The 12,615-nt window shown below is 44.1% G+C and overlaps 1 protein-coding gene across 4 annotated transcripts in view; it reads right to left on the bottom strand.

Annotated features, from left to right (window-relative positions):
* Window positions 1–12,615, bottom strand: part of LOC106610839 (ryanodine receptor 3) — a 162,623-nt gene that overhangs the window by 23,933 nt on the left and 126,075 nt on the right. For all 4 annotated transcript variants that reach the window (XM_045723462.1, XM_045723463.1, XM_045723465.1 and 1 more), the window contains 15 exons: window positions 12,431–12,552; window positions 12,213–12,262; window positions 12,059–12,119; window positions 10,929–11,167; window positions 10,725–10,806; window positions 10,502–10,632; window positions 10,072–10,401; window positions 9,601–9,841; window positions 5,671–5,758; window positions 5,450–5,542; window positions 3,133–3,303; window positions 2,960–3,019; window positions 2,723–2,857; window positions 2,373–2,485; window positions 749–845 (listed from right to left, as the gene is read on the bottom strand). In XM_045723462.1, the coding sequence (XP_045579418.1) occupies window positions 749–845; window positions 2,373–2,485; window positions 2,723–2,857; window positions 2,960–3,019; window positions 3,133–3,303; window positions 5,450–5,542; window positions 5,671–5,758; window positions 9,601–9,841; window positions 10,072–10,401; window positions 10,502–10,632; window positions 10,725–10,806; window positions 10,929–11,167; window positions 12,059–12,119; window positions 12,213–12,262; window positions 12,431–12,552 (2,013 nt within the window). The remainder of the gene's footprint in view (window positions 1–748; window positions 846–2,372; window positions 2,486–2,722; window positions 2,858–2,959; window positions 3,020–3,132; window positions 3,304–5,449; window positions 5,543–5,670; window positions 5,759–9,600; window positions 9,842–10,071; window positions 10,402–10,501; window positions 10,633–10,724; window positions 10,807–10,928; window positions 11,168–12,058; window positions 12,120–12,212; window positions 12,263–12,430; window positions 12,553–12,615) is intronic.

Genomic DNA, 12,615 nt, shown 5'->3' with positions numbered 1-12,615 from the left:
CAATGAAGAGAGGCCACCAGGAAAGGATGGGGCAAAAATAGTGGTAGAGGGAATACTATTCCACATGGTCATCTCTTTTAGGATGTTCCCACTTTCCCTACATTTTAAATCTACCATATCTGTGAAAAGGCTTATAAAGTGTTATAGAGTGTTTATAACCATTTTTCTTCATTGCTGTTTTGATAAATGTAGCAAGTTCTTACACAGGACGGCATGGGGGTTTTGAAGAATTTCAGAGATATCTAGAATCAAAGTTGTAAAGAAAGCAACCCTTACAGGGACAGTATATTTGAATTCTTTGATTACAACAAATTCCTCAAACGACATGACTATGACACTATGCTTTGTCCATGCTGCAACAGAAAATTTATGAAGGACACCACACCTTCCATAAATTTCACTAGTAAGCCGTAGCATCATGGTTTGATGCTCTCTTACCCCTGTAGGAAGGGAAACAGCTCTGGAAATGGACAACGGTACAGTTACAGTACAGTACAGCCAGCACTGACATCCAGGGTGATGTCATGCGTGCCCGTGTAGGCGTTTCAGTTTGCAAGGGACAGAGCCACACAGAGCCAGGGGCAGAACATGGATGACTGGCAGAACCCCTGCGGCACTTGGCGGGCATTGTACTGGCGAAGCGTTTGTGTTGTAGCACGGCCAGGTGAGGACAGAGAGAAGAGACTAGCCCCACAGAGAGAGCACAAAGAGAGGGCTGGGCACTGGGGTGGACAGGTACAGTACTTACTGCCAGGTCCTGCACTAGCTTCTCTTCAAAAGAGTACATCTCTGTTTCTATCCATATTCTCTGATAGCCCAGGAGGAAGAGGTTAATAGAGCGATGCCTGGGGGGGTAGAGGGAGATTAGGAGGGTTAGCAGGGTGGACCAGGAGGAAGAGGAGAGGAGGGGGGTATTACGTTAAGAACGGTTAATACTGGTTAGTATAGGGCAGGGTTCCCAAACTCTGTCCTGCTTCCCCCCTCCTCTGGGTGCACATTTTGGTTTTTACCCAAGGAGCACACAGCTGATTCAAATAACCGACTCATCATAAAGCTTTGATTATTTTAATCAGCTGTGTAATGCTAGGGAAAAAAACTAAAAGTGCACCCAGGGGGGGCCCCAGGACCGAGTTTGGGAAACCTGGGGCACTGGCAAATCCAACTGGTCCCCATTGAGAAACACCTTGGAAGTCTAAACTGTACCCCCCCCCACCCCCCCATTTCATAACCCTTTCATGAATACACCAGTAAAAATGATCACAGGACGCATTTATTCTAGCAACATCTACAGTACACTGTAATGATTAAAGCTAAATAAAATATTTGGTATATAAATTACAGCGACATCGGTACAGAAACCTATAACTTAGAAGAAAAAGCATTTGGTCAGAGTGAATATTTCAGTGATGAGTGTAGCTTTATAATAGGCGGACCAGTCAGAAAGCCAGTGGGATCACAGTATGAGAGTTATAGTTATGGTACAAACCATGGCTGGGAGGAGGGGGGAGGAACAGGAGGTCACAAACGTTGTCTGAACATTACATTACCGTTAGCATGGAGAGCAGACTGTCATAGTCTGTGTTCTCATGCATTTTTTCGAGCCAATAGCGTTGGTAGGTGTTCAGGAAGTAATTATTACTTTTGTGCCTGAGGGGAGGTACAGTATAGTCATTCAGGAGAGAACAGAGAGAGGGTAAAGTAGCAGAGACAGAGTAGTAGATATATTGTAAAAGGGTGGTAAGCCACTGTCACAAAGGGTACAGAGAGAGTTATGTGATAGTATTTGAGGTGGGAAGGAAAAGTACACTGACATTGCATCAAACGTCCTTAACATTTCTAGATTTACCTTGACTCAAAAGGCCAGTGCTTACTGATTACTCAACAATACAATGCAATGTCACATTCTCCAAAAAACAATAACTAGGTGGAATTAATCATTTGGTGACGAGGAGAGACATGAAAGCACACATTAAAGATGGCCGACCCCAGGTCGGGCTCTTAATTGTTTTTCTCCCCACTGTCTCTCCTCCTGAGTCTCTGTGATTGAGTTACAGTGCAACAGGGCATGAAATTGCTAGTGTCCTTTTCTATTCATTGATAACTGCCTGAGGCGAGACATTTGTCGTACAGATTAGGGGAGGGACGCTTCATATTAATGCAGGGTCAGAGCCCAAGAAAGAGGGGTGAGACTCATGAGGCATAGATAAAGAAATAGTGTAGGGTTGGAAATGAGAGAGAATGCTAAACTTAGCACAGCCTGCTGCCTCCCAGTACTGACATCAGCAGCTGGGGTATTCTATTGTAATATTTGACTCTTCTATTGTAATATTTATATTTGTAAAGGACTGACTACACAACATGTTGGGTGATACCTGGGCAGGTTGTAGAGAGGAGCCATGCGGAAGCAGGCCACCACCGCACGCTTTCTCTGCTTGGACAGCAGCTTCTGCCACACACACTTCTTAGACCTCAACGGCTGTTCCACCTACATTGAATAAATGAAGACAAAATATGTAAGTTGTAATATAACATACGAAACAGGGTGTATGGTTTGGTTCACAAATGTGACTATTATCAAGTTGAGTAAAGATCAGAGAAGCAGGACATAAAGCATCCAGGATAGAGATCACAGCTTAAGGATCTATAACATGGATATAAGGGGCCCAGATAGAGAAGTGGATGTAGGCAGTAAGGGGGATGCATGGTGCAGCCAGCCACTGACCTGCTCCAGATGGAAGACTGCAGCTGATATGCTCTGGACTCTGAACACTGTCCTCTCAGGGTCTGGAGGCCCCTCGTTCTTCACCATCACATCCTTATACAGGTTCAGCTGCCACCTCACTGCAGGGTCGTCTGACTGGGGTTGGGTTAGTACAGTGTAGGAGTTAGAAAACATCCCAGATTTTTGATAGAGTTGCTAGTTTTATGGATTACAATAATGCCATAATATACAGCTCACCTTTTCTTGAAGGTGCAAATTTTGCCGCACATGTTCCTTCACTTCATCATCTGTGTCCTTCTGTTGAGCAAAACATGAAAACAATTAGATACACTACCTGATGACAGTGTGTGGCCAGTGATACCTGATCCTCAACCAGCATGGGTCCGTGTGGGCTAGGCAGGCCCTCTCACCAGGAGGTAACGTGTCTTGGCCAGGGAGATGAGCTCCTGGTCCCCGGGGGTGCACATGTTGAGTCCCATGGGCAGCATCTTCTTCAGGGCAGCAACGATCAGGGAGGTCTGGATGGAGTAGAACTCTCCTCGCTTCCTCTTATGCTTCCTCTCCTGGTCCTGACCCCCTGACTGTTACCAGGACGGAATGACATTAATAATTTCACCTGGCACTCACTGAAAAAAGATCTGAGTTACGTCTCAAATGGCACTCTATTTTCTATATAGTTCACTACTTTTGTGTGCAAGTTGTGCACTCTATAGGGAATAGGGTGCCATTTGGTAATATATCAGATGGGCCACATAGCCAATGCAGTCACTTTCTAAATTGCTACCTTGTTCTAACTGTGCTGTATTTCACTGGAGCTTATTTCACAGTGGGAGCACAGCACACTGAACGCTGAATTAAACCTATGGGTAGCAGAGGGAACTAAGGCATTGTTTCATCGCTAGCGGCAGAAAATATTTACCCATGAAGCATTTCAAATGTAGCTATAGCCTGAAAGCAGCATTCGCTCACAGTTTGCCTGTACCCATACGGTGAGGTGTTATAGAAAAAGGACTGCACTGAGAAACACAAAATGGAAGAAGCTGGCACACAGGAGACACTCATATTCAACTCAGCAAGAGAGAAAGAAACCCCATTAACTCTATGGATGCGCACACACACACACACACACACACACACACACACACACACACACACACACACACACACACACACACACACACCTCTGCCCAGTACAGGAGCTGAGTGACACAGGCTGACTACAAAATACATTTATAAATCTATATTATTCAGTTATTGCACCCACACTGCTCATGCGCACCAACGAGCGTCTGCGTTGCCAAGGGCTAAAATAGAAGTCAGTTCTATTTCTGACGCAGATCGCGCTGCAAGTCCTGCCTCTCCCATCTCCTCATTGGTTTATAGAAGCAGGTACCCACGTGCCATCTCCTCATTGGTTATACCCACGTGGATGACTGAAAGACGAACGAGGTCGATGGCGGTAATGCAAAGTTGCCAATCGCAATATAAAAGTCAAGAGAAGAAAAAGCCTAGAAGGGCAAGAGATGACTAGAAACGATTCGGTTGACCGTTTTATGTGGGGATTAATTGTCAGAGTGGAGGACCTTGTGCATTTCAGGTAAAATAACAACTCAATGTTTATATCCCAGGACAAATTAGCTAGCAACAGCAAGCTAGCAAAATAGGACAAATTAGCTAGCAAGTGCAAGCAAGCTAGCTAGCTAAATTGCCATAAAGGTTTAATGCTTTTCGACCTGTCCCCAAATTAATGTAATTGGTTCAGAGTTTGTTTTGATATTTTAACCTGCTTGTCGTGATCACATTTGGTGTGGGGGGACAAAATAAATGTATGCACGATGGCGCACGCGCGCAGCCGGTTTGGGTTCCGTGTAATAGAGACAGCCAGTGGGAGGTAGGTGCCACACACACCAGCGCAGGATATCCATCACCCAGAAACACCAGTGACGTGATCATGTTATTTGTCATGGGCGTGTTGACTTGGGACATGTTCGGCCCATAAGGGAATGAGAAACACTCGTTATGATGACAAGCAGGGTTGATGAAGGAGGGGTGATAAGCGTTAATGATTGGCTGGTGTAATGTGTTAACAGCAAGGCAGGGCAGAATATTGTGGTCCTGTGTGGCTCAGTTGGTAGAGCATGGCACTTCCAGTGAATTAAGTGTACAAGCAGACAGGATAAAAAAAATAAAACTATCAACAAATATATTCCCTGTACCTGAGGTGGTGACATGGCTTCTGTTTGTGAGGGAAAATTAGTTGTGTTGTTTGGCCACGGGGGATATGAGTGTTAGGGTTGCTGGAGCAGGGAGAGAAAAAGAGCTGAATCTGCAGAATGGAGCCCAGTAACAAGGCTCAGCTGGAATGTGCTGACAGATAGCAGCAGGAGGTTGGACTGAGGTTAGCTGGGTTAGGATGTGAACATACATGACCACAGGGGTTGCAGAGTGCTCCAAGCTTTAGTAGTAGAGCTCTCCAGCAGTGGGAATATGCTGTACTGTTTTGCAGGGCGCAACTTTCACTGAAATTGCATTTTAGTCCCCCCCAGTTGTATCATTGGAATGTGATACAAAACGAGGCAATAGTGTGCTTTAGGACCCTGCAGATGCCTCCAAGCGGTCAGGTAGGCTGAGGGAGTGTTTATTTCACTGGATAAACTTCTAAAAGCAAAGTTGCACCCCTGCTGTTTTGTCTGTCTCAGAAAGCAGCCACATATTAATAAGCCCTACCTTTGACATCTTCGTCTTGCTATCACCAGTCAGGAAAGACAGGTTGTTGATTTCATTCTGAACCACAAAGTTCTGCTCTTCCCTTTTGAAGTTCTAAGGAAAGAGCAATACCAATGTACATGATGAAGACACCTTCTGCTTTTCTCATTTCTCAATCTAAATGTCCTATCCATTTTAAATCGCTAGTTTGTCCATGGTTGATAAGGAGAAATCAATCGTACATGTGATTTGCACCAGAGAATGAAGATCTCAGCCACCATTCTGAAGAGTTCATTGGAGTCAGCGTCTGGTTCTTTCAGCCACCTGGACCTGCAGGAGAAAGAAGAGATGATTTTTATACACTCACCAGCCAGTTTATTAGGTACAGCCATTTAGTACCCCCCACCCCCCTTTGCCTCCAATACAGCCTGAATTTTTCAGGCATGGATTCCACAAGTCGGAAACATTCCACAGGGATGTTGGTCCATGCTGAAGCGATGGCATCACACAGTTTCTGCAGATTGGACGGCGGTACACCACTGCCACCAGCCTGTATCGTTGACACCAGGCAGGATGGGTCCATGGACTCATGGACTTTGCCTACGCCAAATCCTGGCTCTGCCATCAGCATGCATGACGCAACAGGAACCGGGACTCGTTGGACCAGGTGATATTCTTCCATTACTTAACTGTCCAGTGTTGGTGATCGCGCACCCACTTGAGACACTTCTTGTTTTTAGCTGATAGGAGTGGAACTCGGTGTGGTCATCTGCTGCAATAGCTCATCCGTGACAAGGATTGACGAGTTGTGTCATTCTGCACACCACTGCGCCGTTATTTGTCTGTTTGTGGCCCGCCTCTTAGCTTACACGATTCTTGCCATTCTCCTTCGAGCTATTCTCGCCCACAGGACTGTCGCTGACTGGAAGCTTTTTGTTTGTCACACTGTTCTCGGGAAACCCTAGACACTGTCGTGCGTGAAAAGCTCAGGAAGGGGGCCGTTTTGCCCATTCTAACATACTTTTTTCCAACCTACACTGTGAATGTTGAAATGATGTATTCAATATAGACAAGAAAAATACAATAATTTCTGTGTTATTAGTTTAAGCACACTATGTTTGTCTATTGTTGTGACTTAGATGAAGATCAGATCAAATTTGATGACAAATTTATGCAGAAATCCAGGTAATTCCAAAGGGTTCACATACTTTTTCTTGCCACTGTACGTACACACACAACCAGTCAAAAGTTTGGACACACCTACTCATTCAAAGGTTTTTCTTTATTCTACATTGTAGAATAATAGTGAAGACATCAAAACGATGAAATAACACATATGGAATCATGTAGTAACCGAAAAAGTGTTAAACAAATCAAAATATATTTTATATTTGAGATTCTTGAAAGTAGCCACCCTTTGCCTTGATGACAGCTTTGCACACTCTTGGCATTCTCTCAACCAGCTTCACCTGGAATGCATTTCCAGCAGTCTTGAAGGAGTTCCCACATATGCTGAACACTTGTTGGCTGCTTTTCCTTCACTCTGCGGTCCAACTCATCCCAAACCATCTCAATTGGGTTGAGGTCAGGTGATTGTGGAGACCAGGTCATCTGATGCAGTACTCAATCACTCTTCTTCTTGGAGGTGTTGGGTCATTGTCCTGTTAAAAAACAAATGATAGTCCCACTAAGCACAAACCAGATGGGATGGCGTATCACTGCAGAATGCTGTGGTAGCCATGCTGGTTAAGTGTACCTTGAACTCTAAATAAATCACTGACACTGTCAACAGTAAAGCACCCCCACACCTCCTCAATGCTTCACGGTGGGAACCACACATGCGGAGATCATCTGTTCATTTGTGTTGTGACGTGGTTTCTTTGCAGCAATTCGACCATGAAGGCCTGATTCGCGCAGTCTCCTCTGAACAGTTGGTGTTGAGATGTGTCTGTTACTTGAACTCTGTGAAGCATTTATTTGGGCTGCAATTTCTGAAGCTGGTAACTCTAATGAACTTATCCTTTGTAGCAGAGGTAACTCTGGGTCTTCCTTTCCTGTGGCAGTCCTCATGAGAGCCAGTTTCATCATAGCGCTTGATGGTTTTTGCAACTGCACTTGAAAGTTCTTGAAATGTTCCAGATTGACTGACCTTCATGTCTTAAAGTAATGATGGACTGTCGTTTCTCTTTGCTTATTTGAGCTGTTCTTGCCATAATATGGATGTGGTCTTTTACCAAATAGGGCTATCTTCTGTATACCACCCCTACCTTGTCACAACACAACTGATTGGCTCAAACGCATTAACCTGTCTGGGCTAGGGGGCAGTATTTTCACGGCCGGATAAAAGACGTACCCGATTTAAACTGGTTACTACTCTTGCCCAGAAACGAGAATATGCATATTATTAGTAGAAAACACTCTGAAGTTTCTAAAACTGTTTGAATGGTGTCTGTGAGTATAACAGAACTCATATGGCAGGCAAAAACCTGACAATATTCCAAGCAGGAAGTGGCCTGTCTGAGAATTTGTAGTTCTTTCTTGTCCCTTTCAAAACTACAGTATCTCTGGGGTTACGTAGCACTTTCTAAGGCTTCCATTGGCTCTCTAAAGCCTTTAGAAAGCGGATTGAGGCGTCTTCTGTCTCTGAGCAGAGTATAGTAGCTCAGTTTCTCAGTGGTCTGCCTGGTGACAAAGAGATTGGATATGCTCGTTCACGAGACCATGCTGTTTTTTCTTTTCCTCTTTGAATGAATACACTATTGTCTGATTGGAATAGTATCGCTATTTTACGAGACAAATACCATAAAAAATGTATTTTAAACAGCGTTTGACATGCTTCTAAGTACGGTAATGGAACATTTTGAATTTTTTTGTCTCGAAATGCGCTCGCGCGTTACCCTTTGAATAGTGACCTGAACGCACGAACAAAACGGAGGTATTTGGACATAAATATGGATTATTTGGAACAAAAAACAACATTTCTTGTGGAAGTAGCAGTCCTGGGAGTGCATTCTGACGAAGATCAGCAAAGGTAATACAATTTTTCTAATACTAATTCTGAGTTTAGTGTGCCCCGAAGTTGGCGGGTGTCAAAATAGCTAGCCGTGATGGCTGAGCTATGTACTCAGAATATTGCAAAATGTGCTTTCGCCGAAAAGCTATTTTAAAATCTGACACAGCGATTGCATAAAGGAGTTCTGTATTTATAATTCTTAAAATAATTGTTATGTATTTTGTCAACGTTTATGATGAGTAATTTAGTAAATTCACCGGAAGTTTTCGGTGGGGATACATTTTCTGAACATCACACGCCAATGTAAAAAGCTGTTTTTTGATATAAATATGAACTTGATTGAACAAAACATGCATGTATTGTATAACATAATGTCCTAGGAGTGTCATCTGATGAAGATCATCAAAGGTTAGTGCTGCATTTAGCTGTGGTTTTGTTTTTTGTGACATTATATGCTAGCTTGAAAAATGAGTGTTTGATTATTTCTGGCTGGGTACTCTGCTGACATAATCTAATGTTTTGCTTTCGCTGTAAAGCCTTTTTGAAATCAGACAGTGTGGTTAGATAAAGGAGAGTATTGTCTTTAAAATGGTGTAAAATAGTCATATGTTTGAAAAATGGAAGTTTTTTGATTTTTGAGGAATTTGTAATTCGCGCCACGCCTATCATTGGATATTGGAACAGGTGTTCCGTAGCGGAACGTCTAGATGTAAGAGGTTAATTGAAATGCATTCCAGGTGACTACCTCATGAAGCTGGTTGAGAGAATGCCAAGCGTGTGCAAAGCTGTCATCAAGGCAAAGGGTGGCTACTTTGAAGAATCTCAAATCTATTTCGATTTTTTTGGTTACTACATGATTCCATATGTGTCATTTCATAGTTCTGATGTCTTCACTATTATTCTACAATGTATAAAATAGTAAAAATAAAGAAAAACTCTTGAATGAGTAGGTGTGTCCAAACTTTTGACTGGTACTGAATATGTATATAATAAATTATGAGAGATGAACAAACATTATATCAATATAATATCCTCTGCTCCACAGCCTTGCCCCCAAACCAGTGTAGTCTTGAATTACAATAGGTCCTAGGGTACTGATGAAACACAACCACATCACCTCATTTCACTCCACTGTAAACAACTCAATTAGCCGGCTCACCTGTTATTGTCTACGTAATGGATGAGCATCGGGTAGAAGGCGTAGAGGTCTCTGCAGAGCACAGCGAACTCATCCAGGATGAGGAGCTCAGCCTCCTGGGTGTCTCCCTTACTGTCAGCCTTCAGTAGCTCCTCCTCCGACACCACCTTCACGGTCTTCTTCTTCAGCTTCTCCAGCGTAGGCAGGAAGTGACTCTTCAACAGAACAGCCCTGGCCTTACTGATGATGGGCTGGGCGTACACTGCACGGACAGAAGTCATAGTGAGAAACACATTGTCAGTTGTTTTTCTTAGAAATTAAAAATAAAACAATACAAAAGCACTCTTGCTAGGAATGCAAAAGACAATCTTTTGTCAGTCTATGGATCTTCTGATCAGTACTGTATACAAATATGCAGATAGTTTTCCTAAAGCTCCAACCCACTGTGACAGACTGCTGTACACTCCCACACAGTAATGCAACCCAACTAACCTGCGATCCTCTTCATCCAGGAGGCCTCGTCGATGCCCAGGTTGCTGTTGAGGATCTTCAGGATGTTTCCCAGGATGAGGCTGAGATGTTCTGAGGTGACGGTGGTGGAACACACACTGCCCCCACTGTGCGGAGACGCCTGGTTCTCTGGGCCCTTCTCCCACCAGTAGGACAGGTAGTTACACAGCATGGGCAGCACCACCTCGATGACATGGGGCATCTCTGTGTAGCGCGCCCCAGACTCAGACATGTCGTTGATGTCCTTCATCAGGACGTCTAGACGAGGCATCTCCGGACACATCTCCTCCACTGCGTCTGGCATGCCTAGGACTACACAAACACAACACAAACATAACCACAACAACTGATAAGCAAACAACCATTTAATGCAGTATTACGGGATACAGCATCATAATAGTGTGGAACTCACTGGCACGTTCGCGGGCAGTCTTGGTGTTGAACACAGAGCAGGGGTTGTGTTTGTTGAGCAGTGGCTCCAGGAAGGCCACAGGCATGGCGCCTGCCAGGGTGGCCAGACACTCCCCCAGGGCCGGCAGCTGCCTGCAGGGGAGAGGAAGAGACAGACACAGATCACAGCTTTATACTATCTGTGATGTGATAGCAGTCTCATATCAATATGTAAATAATACTACCTTTCCACATAGATGTTTTTTCCAGTCCCGAGTGCATAGAGGCTGGTCAAGATACGATAGCATGACACTTGGACATCATCCACTGAAAACACAAAGCAGAAAGCGTGCTTACATTGATATGCACAGCGTCAGCGACATGATTTAAAGCGCAGTGCTCCACTCCTCCTATCTCCTACAGCTGTAGGTCTTGCTGTGGTCACTCACAGAGCAGGTCCACTCCAAAGTGGTGCTGGGTGATGTGTTCAAACAGGGCAGTGAGGATGGGCAGTAGTGCCACCGTGGTGTAGTTAATGTTCTGGGACACGCCCTTCATCTGTGAGCGGGAGTGGGTGAACTTCCCCAACTTCAGGTTCTCAAGGGTCTTCTCCAGGTCCTCCGCTGCGTTCTCGAAGAACGTCCTTAACCCCGCCTTCACCAGCTCTGAGCCAGACTTCATCACCGTCCTGTCGGAGGGAAGGGGTTAATAATGATGGAGGAGTGTGTAGTCTGTCATTGTTGCCATTTTTGCAAACAATAACCACACAATGTCCCCATGTGGGATATTAAAGTTATTGTATTTGAGAACAATAACTTCCGTATGATTGAAGAGTTCCCAAAGGACAGCTTCATTTTCATAGAGAAGAGCCAGCTATACTACAGAGAGCTCCCAAGGGACTGAGATTTCAGCTCCCATCTGACCTAGAATATTTACAGCGCATGATTTATACAGTAAATTATGTAAATATCTAGATTCAAGGAAAGGTTGTCAGTGTAGGTATGTGCAGAAATATTACACCAAAACGGTTTGATACATTAAGCAGATTAGATTAGTCAATATTTTGTCAAGTACATTGTGACTCGTCGTAATGTTTTTTTTTGATTCTGTGTTGAATCTCCCACAGGGAGGTGAGGTGAAAGACAAAGCCTATGGGCAGGCACAGTACAGTAACTACATCCTCAGTGTCAACATCATGTTTAATGCATTGCTATTTTAACCTCCGTTTTTAGAACTGTTGCCTGAAACAACACATTGGTTCTGAAGAACACTAGGAGCCCAGAGCTAGCTACAGTGCATGCTGTCTATGCATGCTAAGTCTACTTGTATAAATGCCAGTGGGAGTTTTTTCTCTTAATGTCAATGATTCCAAGATGGCATGAAAAACTAAAACTGGTGAGTATAAACATGGTGTAATGTAAGTAATGTAATGTTGTATAGGTTAGACATGAGGTGGCCTCTTTTCCAATGACATGTGCTGTAGAATTGCTACGTAACAGACCTCTTTCAAACCTTTGATTTCATTTCAAACTGTGGACGTATATTGCGACATAGGACTATAGGACTGAGCTCCACCCACCTGGTGTCCAGTGTGTGGGCCAGGATGTGGAGACAGCTCACCATGGTGGTGGAGTCACTCCCTACAGGAGAACACAGTACAGCGATTAGCACACATATCACACACTAAGTCACTCATGAAAGCAATTTAAAAAAGCACCAAATCAGCTCCTTACCAAAGAGGGAAATCCTGTGTCTGACAAGAGCTGCCAGTTTACAGAACAGGCTGGAAAAGAGAGAGAGAGAGAAAGAACGAAAGCAGGGAGGTTAAAGGGTAAGAGGAGGAAAAGATGACAAGAGGAAGGGAGTATTCAGAGAAGAGTAGGTAAGTAGCATACGCAGGTAGTGAGAAAGTGTAACTCGCTGCAGGGTTGTGAGATGGTAGTGTACCGACCTGGTGACCATCTCCTTCTCCTTATTAGATGCATAGCCGCTGCTGCTCAGGTTCTTACTGGGAGAAGACAGGAAGTAGAGACAGTGGTTCTTGAAGTACTGGTCTATCAGAGGGAGGAGGACCTAAAGGCAAAAAAACTATTTACAAGACGTGTGACAATCTTTGTGCAATCTCATCTACTGCAT

Source organism: Salmo salar, chromosome ssa09, assembly GCF_905237065.1.
Source record: "Salmo salar chromosome ssa09, Ssal_v3.1, whole genome shotgun sequence".
In the NCBI taxonomy this organism is placed as follows: Eukaryota; Metazoa; Chordata; class Actinopteri; order Salmoniformes; family Salmonidae; genus Salmo; species Salmo salar.
This window is presented reverse-complemented; position numbering and strand designations above follow the sequence as displayed.